Genomic DNA, 24,734 nt, shown 5'->3' on the forward strand with positions numbered 1-24,734 from the left:
AGCTTTCCACAGGGCCGCTGGTCTGATTTAGGAGGCACCACCCAGTCTTCACTTAAGTCCAGCATGTAGGAGACAGAGACCTCTGGATTCTACCTGCTCTGATAGCCTATTACTAAACTAGTTCTTCCGTCCAACTATTGTAGACTCTCATTGTCTATTGGCATGAGAGTTATGAGTTTCTGGCACTTAAGAATATTTAAAGCTGGGCAATTAGGTCAAAAACCCTACAATGCAATCACTGGATTTTAACATTTGCAGATTCAACATCAAAACAGAGTCAGAGTCATCACTTACAGACTAACTCTTGGGATAGAGAGAATCCAAATCTCAGAATAAAGCCTGCAACTATCATAAAACAGCACAAGTATAAAGCTGAACTCCAGATGCTGGAATCCCTTGGTAGTAATGTTTAAGACTAGAATTTGTGTGGAGTGCTACGACTTCTAATATTTCACTCCTTGTTTATTACTTGCATGTGCAATCCAAAGGGTCAACAGAAAGACCCTTCGCTTATTGTGGTTCCAACTTCCATGCAGAGGAACTACAAAATAAAATGGACCCAGGCACTGCAGAAGGTGGAATTCATTTGTATACAGTGCACCGGCAGCAACAGGAGCATCACACTCCTCCTAACGTAACTGTGCCTAAAGATATACGCAGTGTGGCCTTTCTGACTGGTTTATTATACTGTTAATTGTATTTCAGTAGAACAGCTAAGCCACAAAGTATTCAGCATTGGCCAGATTGGTGCACACTAAAATGCAAACAAGTCGCTGAATTATATGCAAGTGTGTAAAATTTATAGGCATACTGTAAGATACAAGCAAAACCTGCAGCTACCAGCAACTACAGCTCATTTTAAGAGGCCAGCTAATGGTAGCTTACAAGCAATGCAGGTTTTGCCCTAGTCCCACAATTAAACAGAGACCATTGTACAGATGTTTCCCCCACAAACAGCTCCATTAGAATGGGAAACTTTGTAGAGTTGTCTACACTTCAAAATCAATTATTGCGAAATTCCATCCAGTTCCTTCCTTTTTGGCTCGGTTAAAAAACCTTTATTTTTTTCTGATAGAGGGAGCATTGGATAGACATATGGATGAAAATGGAATAGTGTAGGTCAGATGGTTTCACAGGTCGGCGCAACATCGAGGGCCGAAGGGCCTGTACTGCGCTGTAATGTTCTAATTACTCTATGCTTTACCAGGGGCAGCAGATGACAAGTCTCCTTCCAGACAGATTTATCTGTACTAATTCTAAACCAGTGCCAACACTTCTCCAGCTCAATTGCCATGTCAAATATCATTTGCAAGGCATTGTCATTATTTTCATTATATTAACAAAGGTTCTATTCAGCTAGTGTTTAACATTCTGTCAAACAAAGTATCTATTAGATAATGGTCAAAGCTCTGACAAATACATAACAAGCATTTCAAATCTCAACATGGGAAGCAGCACATTATTCTCCCACATCCTAATGCCACCATAGCTAGATCATTTTGAAAAACTAGTGGGAGATGTAGCAGCATTGAACTAATTCTGGGTCAAACCAGAATTAAATCAATAGTTTTGAAATGAACTGTGCCTGCATTTCCTACAGCATGCAACAGAGTCAAACAAAAAAATGTTGAAAAGTTGACACTTGCAGACTTGAATCTATACAAGGTGCCCTCTGCATACAAGGTGACCAATACTAGATAGCATATTGGATAGTCCTGGAAATATACCTCAACTAACCTAGAGAGTTTCAACCTCAATTTCCGGTGCAGAATTACTTGAAAAGAATTACTTAAAAAATAACTCGATCCTCTATTGAGTGCCAAAGGTTACACCATACTAGTGAGCACTGCCACAAGATATTACCAATTGGAATGCTTGGGCTGAGCAGTTGAATTCAATTTGTCCGGTCTCCCCAGCCAGGGGCCCCAGTTACACGCGAAATTTTACTTTAAACTGCAAAAACAGGACAAAGAAATACAGGTTAAAAAGTCAAGTTTTGCGGAGACCATTTGACTTGCAGCTAATATGCTTCATACTCTTCACAATGTAGGGTAAACCCCTCCCATCACAACTATTCACTCAGGACTCAATGTCCACTGCCCACTTTGGAGGTAATCAACGGACAGCCAATTCCCCCACCCCATTCATGACAGCCTAAATGTCTGCCAGTGATCAACAGCCGATCTGATACTTCAGTACCCACTCAGCAGCAGTGCCTGTCAGCGAGGCCACTCCACCATTCTGCCCACTCAGAAGCGAGGATCAACAGCCGGTGAATGCCTTCACCTCCCCCCACCTCAAAACCCCAGGTGCGATACTCACTCCACTCCAGTACCCAACCCAATCCTCCCCGAGGGCGCCGCTTACCTCCCGCACGTCCTGCAGACATTCGAGCACCGCGAAGTTGTTCTGCCAGGTGTGTTTGGGGCAGAGCCGAGCCACGTCTTCGTGACACATCGGCTCCTCCGAGATCCGCCAGATATTCTTCCGCGAGGCTTGACCCTGGAACTGAGGACGGTGTTGGAACTGAACCTGAGCCGGGTGGGCCTGGGGCGGCAACTGAGGCTGGCCCTGGCCCTGGGGGCCTGCGTCTACCTCCAGCGGCTGGTTTCGGTGACTCAAGACGCTCGCATCCCGAACACGATGTTCTGCTGGCTGTTCTGCAACGCAAAGACCGGGGAAGAGTAAAGAGAGGGCCGCCGCCAGAAGCAGACAATGCGAGGCCCGCAACCATCGCGTGTCCCAAGCTACCGCCACTAAACTCCCACGTCCACACGCCGCCATCTTGTAGTAGCAGCCGCAGCCGCTCCGCTTTTTTATAACGTGCGACCCGGTGACGTAAACACGCACGCAACGTTTTCACGTCGATCCTGACGTCATACGTTTCGCACCCGCACCCGCCCCCACCCTCTTGGCCATTGTTTTTTTTGCTGCAGCCAACTTCAACCAGCCCGGTATGAGAATTTCGGGTTGTAAGGATTCCATGGAATTTACAGCCCAGACCCAGAAACAGGCCATTCAGCCCAACGGACTTGTGCTGATGCTTATGCTCCAGACGAGCCGCCTCATCTCACACTATCAGCATATCCGTCTATTCCTTTCTCCTTCGTGTGCTTTCCAGTCTACAGGACAGAAGCAGGCCATTTGGCCCAACTATACTTACTAGATTCCGCTTAAATGCGCCTATCCCATTCACCTGCAGTAGCGGGTTCCACACTCTCACCATTCTCCGAGTAAATAGTTATATATGATAATTTTGTCCTAAAAGATTAATTATCCAATAATTTGAATTAAACATAAATAACATTTGCTAAATGACAATTTGAACTATCAGACAATTTAAATTAAGCTGCTTTTAATTAAGAGACTGTAATGCCAAAATTGTTAATTTTAAAAGCTAAATATCTTGTAATTATTGAAAAATTACAATATATGACTGTTTAGTTCCATTACTGGTAACTGAATGGTTGTCTCCTTCATACATTGGTAGGTTGAGTAGTAACATGTCACTTGCAAGAAGTTAGCCTCTGAGCGATAGAGTCGTACAGCATAGAACAGGCCCTTCGGCCCACCACGTCCATGCCGACCATAATGCCTATCTGTACTAATCCCACCTGCCTGCATTAATTCCATATCCCTCAATGCCTTGCTCATTCAAGTACCTGTCCAGATGCCTCTTAAATGTCACTACTGTTCCTGCCTCCGCCACCTCCTCAGACAGATCATTCCAGAGACCCACTATTCCTTGTGTGAAAAATTTACCCCTTTGATCCCCTTTAAACCTTCTCCCTCTCACCTTAAATCTATGCCCTTTAGTTTTAGTCCCCCCCCTACCATGGGAAACAGACTCTGGCTATCTACCCTATCTATGCCTCTCATAATTTTATATACCTCTGTCATGTCCCCTCTCAGCCTTCTTCGCTCCAGGGAAAACAGACCCAGCCTATCCAATCTCTCTTTATAACTCAAGCCCTCCAACATCCAAGGCAAATATCAAGCTGAAACATCTCAAAGCACTTCACTTAATATGTTTGGCAAATAGGGTAGGTAACTCTTCTGCATAGCAAATCTAATAAACGACAATAAGGCTAATAATTTGATTCAATGGTATCAGTTGAGGGAAAATGATGAATGATGTCATGGGCTTCTTAATGTCCACATTTAATGGGACAGACAAAATATTATGACAATACTAGGTTTGTTTCAGGGTGAAATATTTTTGAACCAGTTGGGCAATATATTATGGCAGACAAATGCCAAGTTTTTTTTAAATGTTTTATTTGTTCATGGGATGTGGGTGCCGCTGGCTAGGCCAGCATTTACAGCCCATCCCTAATATCCCTTCAGAAGGTGGTGGTGAGCTGCCTTCTTGAACAACTGCAGTCCATAAGAACATAAGGAATAGGAGCAGGAGTAGGCCATTCAGCCCCTCAAGCTTGCCTCGCCATTCAATAAGATCATAGCTGATCTGTCCCAGGCCTCAACTCCTCTTTTGGGCCTGCTCCGCATAACCCTCGACTCCCCGAGATTTCAAAAATCTATCTACCTCCTCCATAAATACATTTAGTGGCCTGACCTCCACAACTCTCTGAGGTCGAGAATTCCAGAGATTCAGCACCCTCTGAGAGAAGAAATTCCTTTGCATCTCAGTTTTAAATGTGTGACCCCTTATTCTGTAACTATGTCCCCTAGTTCGAGACTCCCCCACCAGTGGAAACATCTTCTCAACATCTACCCTGTCAAGCCCCCTTAGAATCTTATATGTTTCAATAAGATCACCTCTCATTCTTCTAAACTCCAATGAGTAAAGGCCTAAACTGTTTAGCTGTTCTTGATAAGACAACCCCTTCATCCCAGGAATCAGCCTAGTGAACCTTTTCTGAACTGCCTCCAATGCTAGTATATCCTTCCTTAAATAGGGGGACCAAAACTGTATGCAGTACTCCAGGTCTGGCCTCACCAACACCCTGTACAGTTGTAACAAGACTTAGCTATTTTTAAACTCTAACCCCCCCTAGCAATTTGCCTTCCGAATTACTTGCTGCACCTGCATGCTAACTTTTTGTGTTTCATGTACAAGAACACCCAGATCCCTCTGTACTGCAGTATTTTGTAGTCTTTCTCCATCTGCCTTTTTATTCTTCCTACCAAAGTGGATGACCTCACACTTTCCCACATTGAACTCCATCTGCCAAGTTTTTGCCCTAACCTATCTATATCCCTTTGCAGATTCTTTGTGTCCTCATCACAGCATGCCTTCCCACCTATTTTTGTATCAGCAAATTTGGATACACTACACTCTGTCTCTTCCTCCAAGTCATTAATATGGATAGTAAATAGTTGAGACCCTAGGACCGATCCTTTTGGCACCCCACGAGTTACGGCTTTCCAACCTGAAAAAGACCCATTAATCCCAACTCTCTGCCTTCTGTGTGTTAGCCAATCTTCAATCCATGCCAACACATTACCCCCAATACCCTGAGCTCTTATTTTGTGCTATAACCTTTTATGTGGCACCTTATCGAAAGCCTTCTGAAAATCCAAATACACTACATCTACCGGTTCCCCTTTATTCACTCTGCTTGTTATATCCTCAAAGAACCCTAACAAATTTGTCAAACATGATTTCCATGTGGGGTGTATACACCCACAGTGCTGTTAGGAAGGGAGTTCCAGAATTTTGACCCAGCGACAGTGAAGGAACAGCAATATATTTCCAAGTCAGGATCGTGCGTGGCTTGAATGGGAACTTGCAGGTGGTGATGTTCCCATGCATCTGCTGCCCTTGTCCTTCTAGGTGGTAGAGGTCACAGGTTTGGAAGGTGCAGTCTAAGGAGCCTTAGTGTGTTGCTGAATTGCATCTTGTAGATGGTACACACTGCTGCCTCTGTGCGTTGGTGGTGGAGGAAGTGAATGTTTGTAGATGGGGTGCCAATCAAGCGGGCTACTTTGTCCTGGATGGTGTCCAGCTTCTTGAGTGTTGTTGGAGCTGCACCCATCCAGGCAAGTGGAGAGTATTCCATCACACTCCTGACTTGTGCCTTGTAGATGGTGGACAGGCTTTGGGGAGTCAGGAGGTGAGTTACTCGCCACAGGGGGAGGTGGGGGCATAGTGGTATTGTCACTGGACTAGTAACCCAGAGACCCAAGGTATTGCTCTGGGTACATGGGTTTGAATCCCACCAAGTCAGAAGGTGGAAGTTGAATTCAATAAATAAATCTGGAATTAAAAGCTAGTCTAATGATGGACATGAAACCATGTCAATTGTTGTAAAAACCCATCTGGTTCACTAATGTCGTTTAGGGAAGGAAATTTGCTGTCCTTATCTAGTCTGGCCGACATATGACCCCAGACTCACAGCAATGTGGTTGACTCTTACATGCCCTCTAAAATGGCCTAGCAAGCTACTCAGTTGTATCTAACCACTACAAAATCTATAAATGAAATCTAAAAATCAAATGGCCAATCACATGACACTTGCAGATTGAAGACAACCCTTTCACCTGTCCCACACACCTCACTATGGCAATTATAAACAGTGGCCCTAAGCAGGTATAATCAGGTGACACCAATTAAACCAAATGCACTCATTTTAGTCGGAAACGCATTACATCAGACTCATGCAATACAGGTAAGTGTAATTCACGTGTATTTTCACAAGAAATATCTACCACCATTCAATAACCATGGAATTAAAGCACTTGCAATGGTCATAAAACGTTTGCACACTCTTCTTTTCATCTTACCATTCTACAAAAGAACAATAAAGGTTAAAGCACACATGGATCTGCCCTACGAACATAGGTATTGAGACCACCCAGATGCAGTGTTGATTACCCATTTTATTTACTAATCCGAAATGCAATTGGCACATCTAGATTTCCAATTAGCCACATGTGGCTAGTTGCTAATATTGGACAATGGCTCATATCGCACCAGTTTGCCAATTTTCTCACCCTTTTGCCCCTGATAGATTCTGTAAGCCCCTGAAAGACTGTGATTTATCTTTCTGCCATCATTTGACATTTGCCCCTGCTAGTTTTATTTTCTAATAAGTTTGACTTGTGATTTGTAGCCAGAGCTATATGGGGCACTCTAATTCAGAAAACTTCATGCATAATATCACATTAGCAAACACAGGCTCAACTATGGAAGCTGACCTTTCAATACTTTTACTGTGCCCATTGTAGAGTTCACCTAAATCATAGCACGGATCAGAATGGAACAGTTCCATTGTAAAAGTGAGCATAACTTCCAGAGATTTGTATTGCACTTTTCTATCTACTCCCTTCACTCCACCATTGGCCTTCAGCCCTCTAGGCTCCAAGCTCTGAAATTTGCTCCCCAAACTTCTTCACTTCTCCATTTCTCTAACCTCCTTTAAGACATTCCTTAAAGCCAAGCTTATGGTCATTTGGCCTCCTGTCTCCTTCTATGGCTTGCTGGCAAATTTTGTCTGATAACACTCCTGTGAAGCACCTTGGGACATTTTATTTCATTAAAGGTGCTGTATAAGTGGAGTTGGGGTTGTTGTTCATATATCACAGCATTCAGTTTACTTTATTAAATTGCTTCACCACAATGCCCAAACACTGAAAATGATCAATCTCATCTCATGCCCAAGTCTCTTTCTAAGTCTCTCAGGTCCATTCATTGATGCTTAATATTTTTCAACGAGTGCAAAGCATTTTATATTTACCGATGTCAGATTGCATTTTGGCATTTGTTTACCAAATGATGTTGCCCATCAAAATTCTTCTGGAAATCTTTAACTGCGCTCTCTGTCTCTGCTGCTTTCCCTGTTTTAGTGTCATCATCAAATCGATACTTGGTTTCGATACCAAGGTCATTAAATGTAGATTAGAAACAACAGGAGTCCAAGTGATACTCCAGTCATGCTTCAATCTGACATTATACCTTTTACAAATACTCGCTGTTCCCTATATTTAATTCAAAAAGTCCCTTGTTAATTCAGGCAAAAGCCAGAAAGAAATGTGTCAAATTATCAAGGCCAATGTAGTACAAAACTCTATGTTATTGAATGGTACAGTACACAACCGCCAGTGAAACCAAAAAACAAATTGTCAAACAACTGAACATAGACAATTATATTTTTCTGCCAAAACAAGAGATAGTTGCACAATGTGGTACTTACAGTACCTGTGTGTAAATTATACTTCCACATTGTGCTGTTTCAGGTAGTTGAATATTAATGAGTTTTAAAATAGAAGTTGAGCCGTGGGATATAGCCACAAGTAGCTTTTACAACACAGACTTGAATAGAACAAACTAAGAGAGCCAGTGGAGAAAGCCTTACCTGTAAAATCATTATCTTCTCATTGCCACAGACTGTGTGAACGTGTTTCTTCCGGGGACCCAGCAGACCTTGATGAGCAGCTTCATGGCCAGAGGAAGCAGCAGGAGTTCACCATCAAGGCTAAGACTTTGCTGGGACGCAGGAGGAACTAATGCAAGTTGATCTGGATGCTCCGCCAAATGGCTCAGTGGCAGGGTACTCAGAACAGTAGGTCTTAAGTTGCGTTAACAATCTCTTCTTATTTGGTCTCATCCAAGGCAGCAGTGGATTGGGGACAATAAAACTGGCTTCAGTAACCCCTCGGGTAGGGAGCGGAAAGCCAGCCAAGCAGTGACTCTCCTGATCACTACCACTGATTCCTGCAGGGAAATACATGTGTAAATATCAGCTGAGAGTAGAATCAGACATGGACATGATGCTCCAAAGGAGAATGATCTGCTCCTCTGTCTAAGCTCGCACAAGACTGTAATAGAGCTACATTCTGCAAGGATCAGCCCCTTGAAGGGAGTGTTATGGCCGACTGTTCCTGTCAAAGCCCCCAATCAAAATATACGATTTTGATTGCGGTGGGAGAGATGCACTGATAATTCAATCCCATCGCTCCACAGATCGCCTAACGTATCATTTAAAACTTTCCAAATTAAAGAAAGACCCAGCCAAATAGTACCATCTATTAACCCCAGAATGAGGCTAACCAAACCAGGTGTCTTTAAATCAACAAATTTACTCTTTAATTAGAAGAACTAAATTCTTAAACACTGTGTAGATATAAACAACATTTAAAATAGAAAAAATTAGAGTCCTTGCAAATTTACAATCCAATGTTGCTTGAAGTCTTCACAGAATGTTGCTTGATGTCCTCACAGTCGTCCAATGTGGGGAAAAGGATTCTTCCACAGTAGAACAGTCCGTAGTCTAACTTCAGCAGTAGGTGATGCTTTCCTTCTCCAGCGAATTTCAACAATTAATGACTTGCAAACTCTTTCAATAGAATCAAGCTGACTTTAGAGTTTTTGAGGGATAAAAGATTGTCACAGTCTAACTTCCCTTTCTTCAATTTAAATTACCAGAGATCTCTGTTTTGACTTAACTTTCTTTTTTGAATTTTGAGAGATAATAATAATTAAACAGACTAAAAATCCTATTCCTTCAGTTTAAATGGTTGAGAGCTCTTTTTCCAGGTGCTGTCTGTGTCCTCTGTCAGTGAACTGTTAGAACAAACTGTCTTGAACTAAAAGCCAGTTCAAAACTGAATTGTAACAAATGTATCGCATGAGACTCATTTCAAGTGGCTGTATCTATGGTAATGAGAATGTACCCTTTGAATCGCAGTAACCAAATGGCTGTTTCTAAGGCAACAAAAATGCACCTTCCTATAACCTCTGAGGCTTGCTGGTTCTTAAAGCAATACTGATCCCTTCCAAGCCTTAAAGGCAAACCACATATTCCCGATAAAAAACTACAGGACCATGACACCTCTGCCCCTAGCAGAATGAAACGCCATTCCTGAAATGTGTTTCATTACAATGGGTAAAAAAAAACAAATTGAAAAAACGCTAACATTTTTTTCCCCACACATTTACAGATATACACATTTCTAAAAAAAAATGTTTAGACTACAGCAACAGGTTCCACCAGAACATTTCGGCTTTAAATTTTCAAAAGGTTGTTCCAATTAACCCATTTTAAATTTATAAGCATAGTCTTCCAATTGTTTTGTGTTTTCCTTCCAAGTGTCCCTATTGTCCCCCACCTCAGCCAGGTGAGCGGCACAGCTAGGAGCACTGACCACTACTGGGTTCACTATTCTCTGAGAAGTACCCCCTAACCTATGTGGCATCACTTGACACTGGAAAACCCTGTCCAATGTAAGAGAAGCTGATTTTGTCTTACCCTGGGGTGTCAAAGGAATTTGACAGTATCCCTCCAACACATCTGTCTCTTTAAGACACATTGTGTTGCCCACTCTGTCCTTACAGTCCTTTAAATGAGAATTTGGATAGGAGTCTGCCTTCTTTACCACAGTGACTTTTCTAGAGTCTACGCAAGTTTGAGCTGTCCCACCAGGTTTAGTCATCAAGGCCACCTGCAAATTCCAGCTGTCCTGACTAGGTTCATCTAAGCTGCCCTTCAGCATGCATTGTACCTATGTTTCCACTTGGGCCTGTCTGTCTGGACCTAAGCAACAAGGATGTCGTTTTAAAGGAATGGCTCCCCCTATACCCACATCATGTGTGGCTAAGGTTGTACATCCTGGCTTATCCCTACAAACTATTTGAAATATTGTGAAAACCCTGGTTAGGACTTCACGCTGTTTTGCCTCTAAGTGTAAAAGCCTATTGTTTAATTTTCCTAGCTATTCTGCATTCACTGATTGGATAGTTGGAGGTTCAATCTGAGAATTTCCTAGGCTGCCTTCTGCCTCATTCTCACTATCATTTTCCTTCTCCACAGTCCCAATTACTTGACATACCTGTACTGGCTTATCCTCCTCCCTGTGGTAATATTGTTTGAGCAAATTAATGAGACACAACCGGTTCTTTATCTGGCGATCAGGGGTGTGAATCAAGTGTGGTAATATTGTTTGAGCAAGTTAATGTGACACAACCGATTCTTTATCTGGCGATCAGGGGTGTCAATCTACCTTTCCCACTCTTTTGATCACTCTATATGGGCCACTGAACCGTGCTTTCACTGTTTCTCCCTGTGATGGTAACAACGCTAAAGCTTCATCCCCTGGTTTTATGATAGGTTCTGGTTTTCCCACCATTTGACAGGTGTGGCATGCCCTACAAAATTGTCTCACATTCTTTGTAAGACCTGGCCAGTAATAATGTTTACTTATGTATGATTTGGTCTTCCGAATTCCCCTATGTCCTGAAAAAGGAATGTCGTGTGCTAACCTTAATAATCCTTGTCGATATTTAGGTGGTACCACTATCTGTTCAACAGCTGTACAGTCTTCGTCGGCAAGACTATGAGGTGGTCTCCATTTCCTCCTCAAAACCCTGTTTACCACATAATAGCCTTCTGGAACTCCTTTCACCTCAGCTTCTGACAATGATAGACGATCTGTTAAACATCTCATTTGGATTATCTCAATCCACAAATAAGCTTTCAGATGCCTGGCTGTCTATTTGTGGTGCCCCTTTTAACTCCGACAATGGATCCTGTTTAGACATTGCACGGATAACTACACATGCAGGAAATATTCCTGGAACTTGTTCCAGTAATTGCTCCATTTCCTTAATTTCACATGGTTCCTCTACAACCATAGGACAAACTAATATTTTTGATCCAGCCAAATCATTTCCTAGGAGCAGATCAATTTCCTTTACTGGTAAACTGTGGACAACACCTACAGTTACTATCCCAGTTATTAAGTCACTCTCTAGGCATACTTCATACAAAGGTATGGGTATACATACCCTGCCAATTCTATTTACTAAAACCTTAGTGTTCAAGGCTCTCCCTGGTGGAACCTCATATCTTTCCCCAAAAAGAGTGTTTGGGTCGCTCCTGTATCCCTGAGTATAGTGATATAGGTTTTCTTGCCTCACTTACAGGATACGGAGTTACTCTCCCCTTTGACAAAAACTCTCAGGTATTTTATTCTTAACCTCTACACTCCTCTTAGTTTTAGTATCTGGTTTCACATTTACAGCTGTCATTAAAGCTATAGCCTGGTCTGCTGTACTCTCAGTCAGAGTCTTTTCCTCTGCAGTAACTTTGTGTACCCCAACAAGGCCTATGGGTTTACCTCGCAATTTCCAGCACTCTGAACGAAGATGGCCCGTTTTGTTGCAATGATAACACTTTGGCTTGCGAACCTCACCTCTACCTTCAGCACCTTCCTTTCTGACCTGAGGAGGTGATCCTGGGGCATTCCCAGCTGTTCTTTCTTGTCCCTGGCTACTTGCCTTCCTTTCACTCTCCCACTTTCTATCCTTCTCAGGTTTATGGGGGTGAAAATTTTGACGGACAAAATAGGTTGGCTTATTCACAAGCTCAAAATCATCAGCAATCTCTGCTGCTTGCCTAGCTTTCAAAACTTTCAGTTTATCTATATGAGTTCTCAGTACTGAAGCAATGGAGTTTTTAAACTCTTCTAAGAGAATCAATTCTCGAAGGTTCTCATATGTGGATTCTATCTTTAATGCCTGTATCCAACAGTCAAAATTCATTTGCTTCACCCTCCCAAATTCTAAATACGTCTGCCCAGTCAATCTCCATAAGTTCCTAAACTTCTGACGGTAAACTTCAGGGATTAACTCATATGCAGCGAGAATAGCCTTTTTGCCATCTCATAATCTGCAGAAGCCTCTTCAGAAAGCATGGCATAAGCTTCATGAATTCTGCCTACCAGCCTGCCCTGCATGAGCAATGTCCAGCTTTCTTTCGGCCATTTCATCTGTTTGGCTATTTTTTCAAAAGATATGAAAAATGTCTCTACGTCCCTTTCCTCGAATTTAGGAAAAGCCCATATGAATTTAAACAATTTCTCACTGGGTCCTGCTCTAAATTCAGATTCTTTCTGATCTGAATTTCCCCTGGATTTAAGACTACCCCTTTGTCTTAGTTCTATCTCTTTTAATTTAAATTCCCTCTCTTCTCTTTCACTCTCTCTCTGAAGTTCAACTTTTCTTATTGCTGTTGCTTTTTCTTTTTCCCTTTCCTCTTTCTCCAATTCAAGTTTTCTTAATTCTTTTTCTACCTCAAGTTTTTTTGTTTCTTTTTCCTGCTGAAGCTCCAACTTTTTCATTTCTAACTGAATCCTAGCCAATTCCACTGCATCAATCTCGGACCTATTACCTTCATGTCTCTCATATTCCCTTTCTTGTTCCTCGTATTGCCCTTCATCTGTATTATCATCATCATCTTCTTCTACTAATTCCAGATGTTCAGCTATTATTTCTATTCCAGCCCCAATTTCGCTGCCAATTCTTTTAATTTGTTCTTAGTTAAAGTTATCAAGTCACTCAGGGAAACATTCTGCTTTCCCAAAAACTCTGCTAAAACCACTAATGCCATAACAATGGTATAGATTGTACCTTATTATACAAGAGACCTGATTCTTTTAATTTCTTTGTAATTGGTGTCAGATTTAGATCCCAACAATCAAGTTTCCAATTGATAAGATTCCAGACTTGAGAGCAATTAATCTGATGCCAAATGCAAGACCCCAATTTAAATATGTTATCCCAGAGACAAGTAATTACTATAATTCCAAATGTGAGCCTTCCAATTTTGTCTGATTCTGATCCCAGATACGAGCCACCGAATTAAATATGATACAACTGCGAGCAAGCCCACAATTAAAATATGATTCAAATCCACAGATGAGAAACCCAATTAATATGTGATTCAAATCTTGAGTGAGCCCCCAATTAATATGTTATTCAAATCCTGGCCGAGCCCCCAATAAAAATATGTAACAACCGACCACTTATGTCAAAGTCCCCAATCAAAATATATGATTCTGATTGTGGTGGGAGAAACGCACTGTTAATTCAATCCCGTCACTCCACAGATCGGCTAACGTATCATTTAAAACTTTCCAAATTAAAGAAAGACCCAGCCAAATTGTACCATTTATTAACCCCCAAATGAGGCTAACCAAACCAGGTGTCTTTAAATCAACAAATTAGAAGAACTAAATTCTTAAACACTGTGAAGATATAAACAACATTTAAAATATAAAAAATTAGAGTCCTTGCAAATTTACAGTCCAATTTTTCTTGAAGTCCTCACAGAATGTTGCTTGAAGTCCTCACAGTCGTCCGAAGCAGGAAAAAAGGTTCTTCCACAGTAGAACAGTCTGTAGTCTAACTTCAGCAGTAGGTGATGCTTTCCTTCTCCAGCGAATTTCAACAATTAATGACTTGCAAACACTTTCAATAGAATCAAGCTGACTTTAGAGTTTTTGAGGAATAAAAGATTGTCACAGTCTAACTTCCCTTTCTTCAATTTAAATTACCAGAGATCTCTGTTTTGGCTTACTATCTTTTCTAAATTTTGAGAGATAAAAATAATTAAACAGACTAAAAATCCTATTCCTTCAGTTTAAATGGTTGAGAGCTCTTTTTCCAGGTGCTGTCTGTGTCCTCTGTCCGTGAACTGTTAGAACAAACTGTCTTGAACTAAAAGCCAGTTCAAAACTGAATTGTAATAAATGTATCGCATGAGACGCATTCCAAGTGGCTGTATCTATGGTAACGAGAATGCACCCTTTGAATCGCAGTAACCAAATGGCTGTTTCTTAGGCAACAAAAATGCACCTTCCGATAACTCCTGAGGCTTGCTGGTTCTTAAAGCAATATTGATCCCTTGCAAGCCCTAAAGGCAAACCACATATTCCCGTAAAAAAAACTACAGGACTATGACAGGAGAAATATATCAGACTGAGGCACATTTGGCTCAACATTTTCAAACCTCTTCTCTGATATGAGCACTAGATGGTGTGTTAGCCTGGAATTCAATCACAAAATTTCAAAGACACAACAGTGGGTGGTATTTGGGAGGAAGAATGAGGAGAGGTAACAAAAACTAAATGGTATAATTTTAAAGGGCCATCAGGAATAGAGAAACCTGAGGGTTCACATACACAATTTTTGTACTGAGGGAGAGCTGCACAGTCAGAGATGTTGTCTCTCAGATGAGACGTTAAACCGAGGCCCTATCAGACCTCTCAGATGGACATAAAAGATCCCACAACACTATTTTGGAGAACAGCAGGGTGTTTCCCTGATGTCCTGGCTAATATTCATCCAAAACATCAAAAAAAAAGATTATCTGGGTCATTTATCTCATTGCTGCTAATGGACCTTGCTGCATACAAATTGGCTGCTTTGGCTGCCTTCTTTCCTGCATTACAACAATGACTACATTTCAAAAGTACTTCATTGAGTGAAAAGCACTTTGGGCAATCCTGAGGTTGTGAAAGGCTTGATATAAATGTAAGTCTTTTGTTCTTTGAAGGTGGCTGGACAAGTTGATAACAACAACTTGCATTCATATAGCACCCTTTAACATAATAAAACAATCCTAGATGCTTCACAGGAGCATTGTCAGACAAAATCTGACATTGAACCATTCAGGTGATCAAATGTTTGGTCAAAGAGGTACATTTTTACGGAGTGTCTTAAAGGAGGAGAGAGAGATAGAGGTGGAGATATTTAGGGAGAGAATTCCAGAGCTTAGAGCTGAAGGCATGGCTGCCAATGTTGGAGCAATTAAAATGGTGATGTGTAAGGAGCCAGAATTAGAGAAGTACAGAGATCTAAGAGTGTTGTAGTGCTGAAGGTGGTTAAAGGGATAGAAGGGGCAAGGCCATGGAGAGATTTGAAAACAAGCATGTGAAATTTTAAACTGCAGTGTTTCAGGACTGGGAGCCAATGTAGGTCAGTGAGTACAGGGGTGATGAGTGAATGGGACTTGGTGTGAGTATGTTTATGGGCAGCAGAGTTTTGGATGAGTTTATGTTTATGAAGGGTGGAAGATGGGAGGTTGGCCGGGAGAACATTGGAATAGTCTACAGGTAGCAAAGGCACAGATGAGTGTTTCCACAGCAGATGAACTGAGGCAGGGCAGAGTGTGGTAAAGTTACAGAGATGGAAGTAGGTGGTCCTAGTGAAGGAGCAGATGTGTGATCCCAAGCTCAGCTCAAGGTCAAATAGGATGGCAAGATTGTGAACAGTCTGATTTGGCCTCAGACAATACAGGGAGAGGGTTGGAGTTGGCAGCTAGCAAGTGGAATTTAGCACAGGGATCAATGGCTTTGGCTTTGCAATATTTAGTTGGAGGAAACTTCTGCTCATCCGAAATTGAATGTCAGACAGCATGACAAATCAGAGGCTGTAGAGGTGTTGAAAGAAATGGTGGTGAGATAAAATTAGGTATTGTCAATATACATGGGGAACTTGATGTTATGCTTTTGGATGATGTCACTGAGGGGCAGCACGTACACGAAAAATAGGACTGAGCAAGGATAGATCCTTGAGGGCATACCAGAGGTAAAACTGCAGGAGCAGGAAGAGATAACATTGCAGGTGATTCACTGGCTATGACTGGATGGATAAGAATGGAACCAGGTGAGGGTAGTCCACCCCAGCTAGGTGACGGAGGAGAGGCATTAGAGGATGGTGTAGTCAACTCTGTCAAAGGCTGCAGGCAGGTCGAGAGGATGAGGAGGGAAAGTTTGCCACAGTCACAGTCACATATGTTTTCAGTGCTGTGGCCAGGGTGGAAATGTGATTTGATGACAAACATGGAAAGATGGATGTGGATTTGGGAAACAGCAACATGTTAATAGACTTTGGCGAGGAAAGAGAAGTTGAAGATAAGGAGGCTGGAGATGGGATGGTCGGGTCAAGGGCACATTTTATGATGAGAGGGGTGAAGATGGCACATTTGAAGAGGAGAGGGACAATACCCAAGGAGAGAAAACCAATAATAATATCAGCTAACATGGGTTGGCGAAGGGAAGTTGAGTGGTCAGCAGTTTAGTAGGTATCAGGCTGAGGAAGCAGGAACTGAGCCTCATGGACAAAATCAGCTCAGAGAAGGCATGAGGATAGGTAGGATAGAAACTAGAGAAAGGTGCCAGATCAGGGCTAGGGTGGGGGAGCTTTAGAGGAAGTTTGGTTGGTGGGAAGGGAGGGAAGCAGCAATGGCAGCTGAATGGATCGTCTTGATCTTAGTGACAAAGAAGTCCATAAGCTCTTTGTACTTGTTTTTGGAGGTGAGGGAGGCAATTGAGAAAGATCAGGGGTTTAAGTGGGTCAGAAACCGGCAAAGCCAAGGAAAGGACTCGACGTCGTTAGGGAGGTGGCGGTGGTTCAGCGGCTGGTCGCAGGGTAGGGCAGAGATTGCGGGCTCGGTGGATTCAGCCAATTACAGCAGCCATGATCACCGGAAGGTTAATACTGACCAAAAACAAGGGTGTTATGCTAAACCATTACAAATTGCTGGTTAGAACTCAGCTGGAGTAGCGTGGCCAATTCTGGGTACCACACTTTAGGAAGGATGTCACAGCTCTGGAGGGGGTACAGAAGAAATTTACTGGAATGGTACCAGGGATGAAAAACTTCAATTATGTGCAGAGACTGGGTTTGTTCTCATTAGGGCAGAGAAGGTTAAGTGGAGATTTGATAGAAGTGTTCAAAATCATGAATGGTTTTGATAGAGTAAAGAAGGAGAACCTGTTTCGAGTGGCAGAGGGATCAGTAACTAGAGGGGACATATTTAAGATATTTGGAAAAAGAACTGTGGGATGATGAGGAGAATGTTTTTATGCAGCGAGTTCTGACCTGCCTGAAAGGGTGGTACAAGCAGATTCAATAGTAATTTTCCAAAGGGAATTGTATATATACTTGAAAGAGCGGAGGAGTGGGACTAATTGGATAGTTCTTTCAAAGAGCCAGGACTGGCATGATGGGCCAAATGGCCTTCTTCTGTGCTGTATCATATGATTTAGCACAATATATTGAAGCCTCTGCTCTGGTGCAAGCACTGGATAGTGTATTAGCCTAGAACTGGATTGCAGTGCTTCAACGACAATAACCAGACACTGGACACAATGGTATTCCATGCAATTGTTAAGGTGCATTTTATTGGCAGGATCGCAATACAAACTTTATACATTAATCCTGTTGGGATCAGATATAGGAAAGCTCATATATACCAAAAATTGACAGCAATATAACAATGTTAAACATTGGGAAATGGGTCCGATACCTCGTTTGAATAAATGTCATTTTCAACTATTAGTCAATCTTTGACCCATATACTTTTGTGACTTTCCCTTAGTCTGGCACCTGTGGCTATGAAGTGAATGTTTGCACTGGCTGTGACCTACCAGTGCGCTTGGTGACAAGAGGTAACCACAAGGTCACAGGGAGGTGTCCACAGAAAGAAAGGAGAAATAACTTGAGTAATTGACCATGGTAATTGCCTGCTGCCAAATGGGAGAATTCAATTAGTGAAAGTAGCAGAAGCAGTGAGATGAGATGTGCAGTTGGAAAGGAAAACTAAACCCAGGCATTGAAAACAACCTTTTTATTTTATTTGTCACTCTATCTCCTATCTCCTGGAGTGTTCTCTCTGTTGTGATCTTTTCTGGCTTGCCATGGCATTTCTTCCCAGTTAAGATTCTGGTTAAATTAATAAGACTGATGATTTTGTGTAAGTAAAAATTAATCTCCCATGATACTATGCTCACTTGATTGGAAAAAAGATCATGGGTATTCTGCAGGATGACAGCAGCAATTAGAGCATGCCTGTTGTTCTCATATGGCAGACGGAATACAAATATGTGTCACCCTGGTAAAGCAGGTGTATGCTAAGTAGGTTCTGCTGTTCTCTAATTTTGTCTAAACGTCTGAGCATGTTCATCTTTCTTGCAATCATCTCTTGTGTTCTTACTAATCATCTCTCTGTCTTGGCTTCCTCTCGGCTCAGTTGTTAACCCCACTCCAGGTCTTGAATACATAGAATCTCAGAATTGTTACAGTGCAGAAGGAGGTCATTTGGCCAATCGTGTCCACACCGGCTCTCCGAAAGAGGAATTCACTCAGTTCCATTCCTTCGCCTTCACCACACTCTCAGGCTGTGCATTCCCAATCTTAACCACTCGCTACATAAAGAAGTTTTTCCTCATGTCACTTTTGCTTCTCTTAGCAAATACTTTAAACCTGTGGCCTTCTCGTTCTCGATCCTTTCATGAGTGGGAACAGTTTCTCTCTATATGCTCTGTCCAGACCCCTCATGATTTTGAATACCTCTATCAAATCACCTCTCAGCCGTCTCTTCTCCAAGGAAAACAGTCCTGACTTCTCCAATCTATCTTCACAACTTCAATCGTATCATCCACAAACTTTGAAATTGTGCTCTGTACATCATGGTCTAGTTCATTTAGAGATATATCAGGAAAAGCAAGGGTCCCAACACTGACCCCTGGGGAACGCCACGACAAACCTTCCTTCAGCCTGAAAAACATCCATTAATCCCTACTCTTTGTTTCCTGTCACTCAGCCAACTCCATATCCATGTTGCTATCGTCCCTTTTATTCCATGAGCTATATCTTTGCTCACAAGTCTGTTGAGCGGAACTGCATCAAATGCCTTTGAAAGTCCATGTGCACCACATCAACTGCATTGCCCTCATCAGCTCTCCCTGTTACCTCCTCAAAAAAACTCCAGCATGTTCATTAAACATGATTTTCCCTTAAGAAATCCATGCTGGCTTTCATTAATTAAGCCGCATTTGTCCATGTGACCATTAATTTTGTCCCGATTTATTCTTTCCCCACCACCAAAGTTAAACTGACTGGTCTGTAGTTGCTGGGCTTATCTTTGTGCCCTTTTTTGAATAAGGGTGTAATGTTTGCAATTCCCCAGTCCTCTGGCATCACCCCCATATATAGGGTGTTATCATTACATATCCTAGGCTTTACGGTTAGATGAACAGGCCCCATCTGTCTGTTTGGGTGGATACTCAAGTTCACGTAGCATTATTCAGAGAAAACAAGGAGTTTATGAAAGATCACAGACCTAAAATGTTAACTCTGTTGCTTGAACTGCTATGTATTTCCTTCATTTGCTGTTTTTGTTTCAGAAGATCAAGGAGTTTCTTGGCTAATATTCCTCCCTCAACCATGATCACCAAAAACAAAAAAGAGTTTCATCTCCGTTTGCAGGATCTTGCTATGCACAAATGGCTGCTGTAATTGTCTTCATAATAGCAACTGTACTTCAAAATGATTCATTCCGTATAAAATACTCTCAAAACATTTCTGAGAAGTAATAAGGTGCTATTTAAATGCAAGTCTTTTTTATGTTGCCTTCTTGCTATCTCTCACTATCTTTGATCTTGCTTTCTAACTGTCTAGTTTTTTGCCTTTTTCCAAATCCTTTACTTCGTCTTAATGTTCATCTCATCTCTCTCTGATTTCTCCAGTTTCTTGCTTGCCATTTCTCCATCCTTTTACTTTTCTCACTCTTTTGTGTGGTATTATATCTAAGCTCCTTACCGTCTATCTGGATTTCTCTGTATCATCTTGGATTTTAATCAATAACTTATCCCTTATCCTGTCTTACTGCACAATCTTCAGCCTGTGCTTTGCCTGACCCTTTATCTGTCTATCCCATACCTCTCTCTCCACAATGCTTTCGGACTGAATATTAACACAAAGATGGGAAAGGGGGGACTGGATTGAGGTCTGGAAACCCAGAAGAATGCATTTCCCTCAGGCCCTGCTGAACTTCACAGCAAAACCTGATCATTATTTTGCCTCCATTTCTGGGCTGCAGCCAGCCATATTAAGGGGCTGCCTGTCTGTATGGCAGGTAGGAATTTAGCACCAGGCCACAGTCGGGGAGTGGCGAACAGCTGGGGAGGATTAGGGAGGTTGGGTGTGTTGAGTGGGCAAACAAAGTCCACGATCTGGAGTTGGGGAAGATCGGGGAGGTTGGACCAAGGGTTGATTGGGGTGGGGAGTTAGGCAACACTGGGGAGGGCAGGGTCAGGGGAGATTGAAGGCCAGAGGCAGATTGGAGGCCGGGGTCAGGGAGGATTGGCAGGGTCAGGGGCAATCAGAGGCCAGAGGCAGATTGGAGGCCAGGGCTAAGGGGAATTTCAGGCCAGAGGAAGATCGGAGGGATTGGTGGTGGGTAGTTCAGAGGTCTCATGGAGAAAATCAGAGGGTCGGGGGGTGGCGGGGGGGGGGGGGGTCCTATTGCGGGGTGTCAGTGAAGCAGGTAAACTGGATCCAGCAGGTAAGTAGAAAGGCTCTTACCACCTGGATGCAGCAGTCCTCACCTCCCTTTAGCCACTGGGTTTCCCCAAGGCCTGGAAAAGTCAGCCAGCCAGGGTTAAATTTAAAATGGTGGATGAATACAAGTCAAGCAGTCTCATTATAATATTTAAATTGCCAATCCACCTCCTGCGAACGTGTTGGTTGGCTGTCCATTGTCCAGCCTTCATTAAGACTGGAAGTGGGTGGGTTGGAGATGGATTGAGGCCAGGATTCAGATATTTAACATTGTAACATCCAATGTGACCCAAACTCTCCTTTTTTATGGGTTAAAGTTACCTCTTTACTATGTATGCCTCACATTCAATGTACATTAGTCACGACTTACCTCCCTCTTTCTTTGCCTCGCTCAGTGCTTTACTATCTTTTATTTCTGCTTATTGTTACAACTGACCACTCCAGTCAGAGCACCCAATCAAAATATACGATTCTGATTGTGGTGGCAGAAACGCACTGTTAATTCAATCCCGTCCCTCCACGGATCACTTAACATATCATTTTAACCTTTCCAAATTAAAGAAATACCCAGCCAAATAACCCCCGAATGCAGCTAACCAAACCAGATGTCTTTAAATCAGCAAATTAGCTGTTTAATTAGAAAAACTAAATTCTTAAACATTACTAAGATGTAAACAACACTTAAAATAGAAAAAATTAGAGTCCTTGCAAATTTACGCTCCTGCCGGAGGTGAAAAAGTCCAAGGTTGCTTGAAGTTTTCACAGCCGTCCGATGGGGAGAAAAAAGGTTCTTCAACAGAAGAACAGTCCGTGATCTAATTCCAGCAGTACGTGATGCTTTCCTTCTCCAGCGATGACCACAGCAGATCAACAACTCACAATCACTGTCAATAGAATCAATCTGGCTTTAGAATTTTGAGGCTTAAAAACAGTCGCAGTTTAAATTCTTCCTTCAGTTTAAATCATCAGAGATCTCTCCTTTCAGGCGCTAACATACAGCTGTCTGTCTGTGTCCTCTGTTAGAACAGTCTGTTTGCACTATAAGCCAGTTCAAAATTAAATTGTAACAAATGTATCTCTCGATGCTCAGTCCAAGTGGCTGTATCCAAGGCAACGAGAATGCACCTTCTCAGTAACTCCTGAGGCCTGCTTGTTCTTAACGCAATACTGATTCTTTGCTGTCTTAAAGACACACCACGTATTTCCCAGAGAGAAAAAAAAACAGGATCATGACACTATTTATCAAAAGTTTTCAATGGTGACGTTTACCTCCTTCATCATTTAGACGACTTGTATTTATACAGCACCTTTCATGACCATAGGATGTCCCAAAGAGTTTTACAGCCAAATAAATATTTTTGGTGTAGTCACTGGTTTAATAGAGGAAACAAAGCCAATTGCGCACTCTCACAAACGGCAATGTGATAATGACCAGATAATCCGTTCTCACGCTGTTGATTGAGAGATAAATATTGGCCAGGAGACGATATTGGAGAATTCCCCTGCTCTTCAAAATAGCACCAAAGGATCATTTACGTGCATCTGAAGGGGTTGACAGGACCTTGGTTTATCCGAAACTTAGCACCTTTGATCGTGCAGCCCTCCCTCAGTGCTGCATTGGAGTGTCACCTTAGATAACACGCTCAAGTCTCTGGAGTGGGCCTTGAATCCACAAACTTTCTGACTTGAGATGAGAGTTCTACCACTGAGCCACAGCTGACACCTTACCTTACCGTTTCACTCTCCTTTGGCATATCTCAAAACTGGGATCCAAAACAGACTTGCTTTCTCTTTCAGACACTGGCTGACCTGCTGTGCAAGCATAGCAATTTCTGATTTTATTTCAGACTTTCAGCATTCATAGTTTTTCACACTACAGTAGTACATTGGTGTACTGGCACTCTGTGTGAGGCACTCGGAGTTCTCACAAAGGCTCCCATCTGGAACGCTGACCCCTCTTTCTTACAAGTTTTGACTGACCTGCTGTTCGTTTTCAGTTTTATCTCATTAAAACATCATTCTTTTGACATTGTTTGAGGGTTCTTTGATTTAATCTCCAGGCCTGGATTAAAATTTAATTAGCTCACAGTTGGCATTATCTTTTAAGTATAGATCTGTTTTTCAAAAATACATTTTTATTTGCCAAATTTTTCCCCTGCCTCCCCCAGATGAGTTGTCAAGTTACCAGTTCACAAGCACAGATCATCCTTTAATACCTCACCCAAGTGAGATTTGCCAGTGGGGCTAATTGACTGGAGAAGGTGGAAGAAATTTCATAGCTGGACCCAATCCTGTCTTCATTTGACTTTCACACATGTTCTTGCAGTAAAGGTCCCCTACCTCTCGTCTGGAGACACTAAGGCCAATTGGAGCACTCCGACTACCATCCCAGCTAAGATCAGTGAACCCAGCACAGAGCAGAGAACCCCTCCTGATCGCTATTTTTGTTTAGACAATTACTGGATCAGAAATGAAAATTCTGTCAATACAGTCAGCACCCATACAGAGAAAAGGCAAGTTAGACTTTTGGAGTTCTCCCCTTCATCTGAAATTAATTTGTCTCTATTCTTTATAGATGCTAACTGCATTAATATATATTGATGGAACTTTGTATTTTTAATTTCAGATTCCCAGCATCGTTTCTTTTTTAAAAATTCCCTGGATATAATGGCTGGAATCCTACAGAACAGCTTTTATGAATTCAGGTCATTGGAACAGGGGTAGGCTGTTCAGCTCCTCGAGTCTGCTCCATGGCTGATCCGTAACTCAATTCCATTTAGCACCTTAACTTCATATCGCTCAATACTCGACCCAACAAAAATCTTGGACTTAAATACTCCAATTCTGCCAGCATCCAGAGTCTTTTGGGAAAGAGAGTTCCAGATTTCTATTACCCTTTGTATGAAAAAATGCTTCCTGATTTTCCTCCTAACTGGCCTGGCTCTAATTTTAAGATTGTGTGCCCTTGTTCTTGACGCCCCATCGGAGGAAATCATTTCTTTGTATCTACGTTATCTATCAAATCCTATTAACATTTTAAACCCCTTGATCAGATCACCCATCAACTTTATATACTCAAGGGAATACAAGACAAGTTTATGCAGCCTATCCTCGTAAATTTAACCTCTGAATCTGTATTACACCAATCTTTCCTTCCTGAGGTGCATAGACCAAAACTGAACACAATACTCAAAATATGTACTTGGAATCCAAATCTCTTTGTTCTTACACAGTTCCTAGTTGATCACCATTTAGCAAATATTCCAATTTATCTTTCTTAGGTCCAAAATGGATGACCTAACAGTTGTTACCCACATTGAACTTCATCTGCCATTGCAGACTTAGAGAATTCCTTACAATCTTTTTCCCATTGGATAAATGCAAATTCTTCCCAACCTTTCATCAGAACATGAGGAAGAAATGGGATTGGAATTATAGGGAAGTATGAATGATATAGCTACAGGTGATTAGTCACAAAGGGGATTGAAGCTGTATGAAAAATCAAATGGTCTGGGGGAAATATGTAATCCCTTGGACTGAGCTAATCTCGATTCTGTAGTAATGTCTTCTAGTTGTGCTGATAGTTCAAGTTATACAACTTGCTCAGCTGAGTGGCAGTCATGCATTTTAGCATTTCAAGGACATG

General features: G+C 42.0%; 1 protein-coding gene across 2 annotated transcripts in view; it reads right to left on the reverse strand.

The window, feature by feature from the left end:
• LOC137379052 (Golgi apparatus protein 1-like) overlaps window positions 1-2,820 on the reverse strand; it is a 149,236-nt gene extending 146,416 nt beyond the window's left edge. For both annotated transcript variants that reach the window (XM_068049664.1, XM_068049663.1), the window contains exon 1: window positions 2,368-2,820. In XM_068049664.1, the coding sequence (XP_067905765.1) occupies window positions 2,368-2,784 (417 nt within the window). In that variant the 5' untranslated portion in view covers window positions 2,785-2,820. The remainder of the gene's footprint in view (window positions 1-2,367) is intronic.
• Window positions 2,821-24,734: the final 21,914 nt, after the last annotated feature.

Source organism: Heterodontus francisci, chromosome 17 (genome assembly GCF_036365525.1).
Source record: "Heterodontus francisci isolate sHetFra1 chromosome 17, sHetFra1.hap1, whole genome shotgun sequence".
Taxonomy (NCBI): domain Eukaryota; kingdom Metazoa; phylum Chordata; class Chondrichthyes; order Heterodontiformes; family Heterodontidae; genus Heterodontus; species Heterodontus francisci.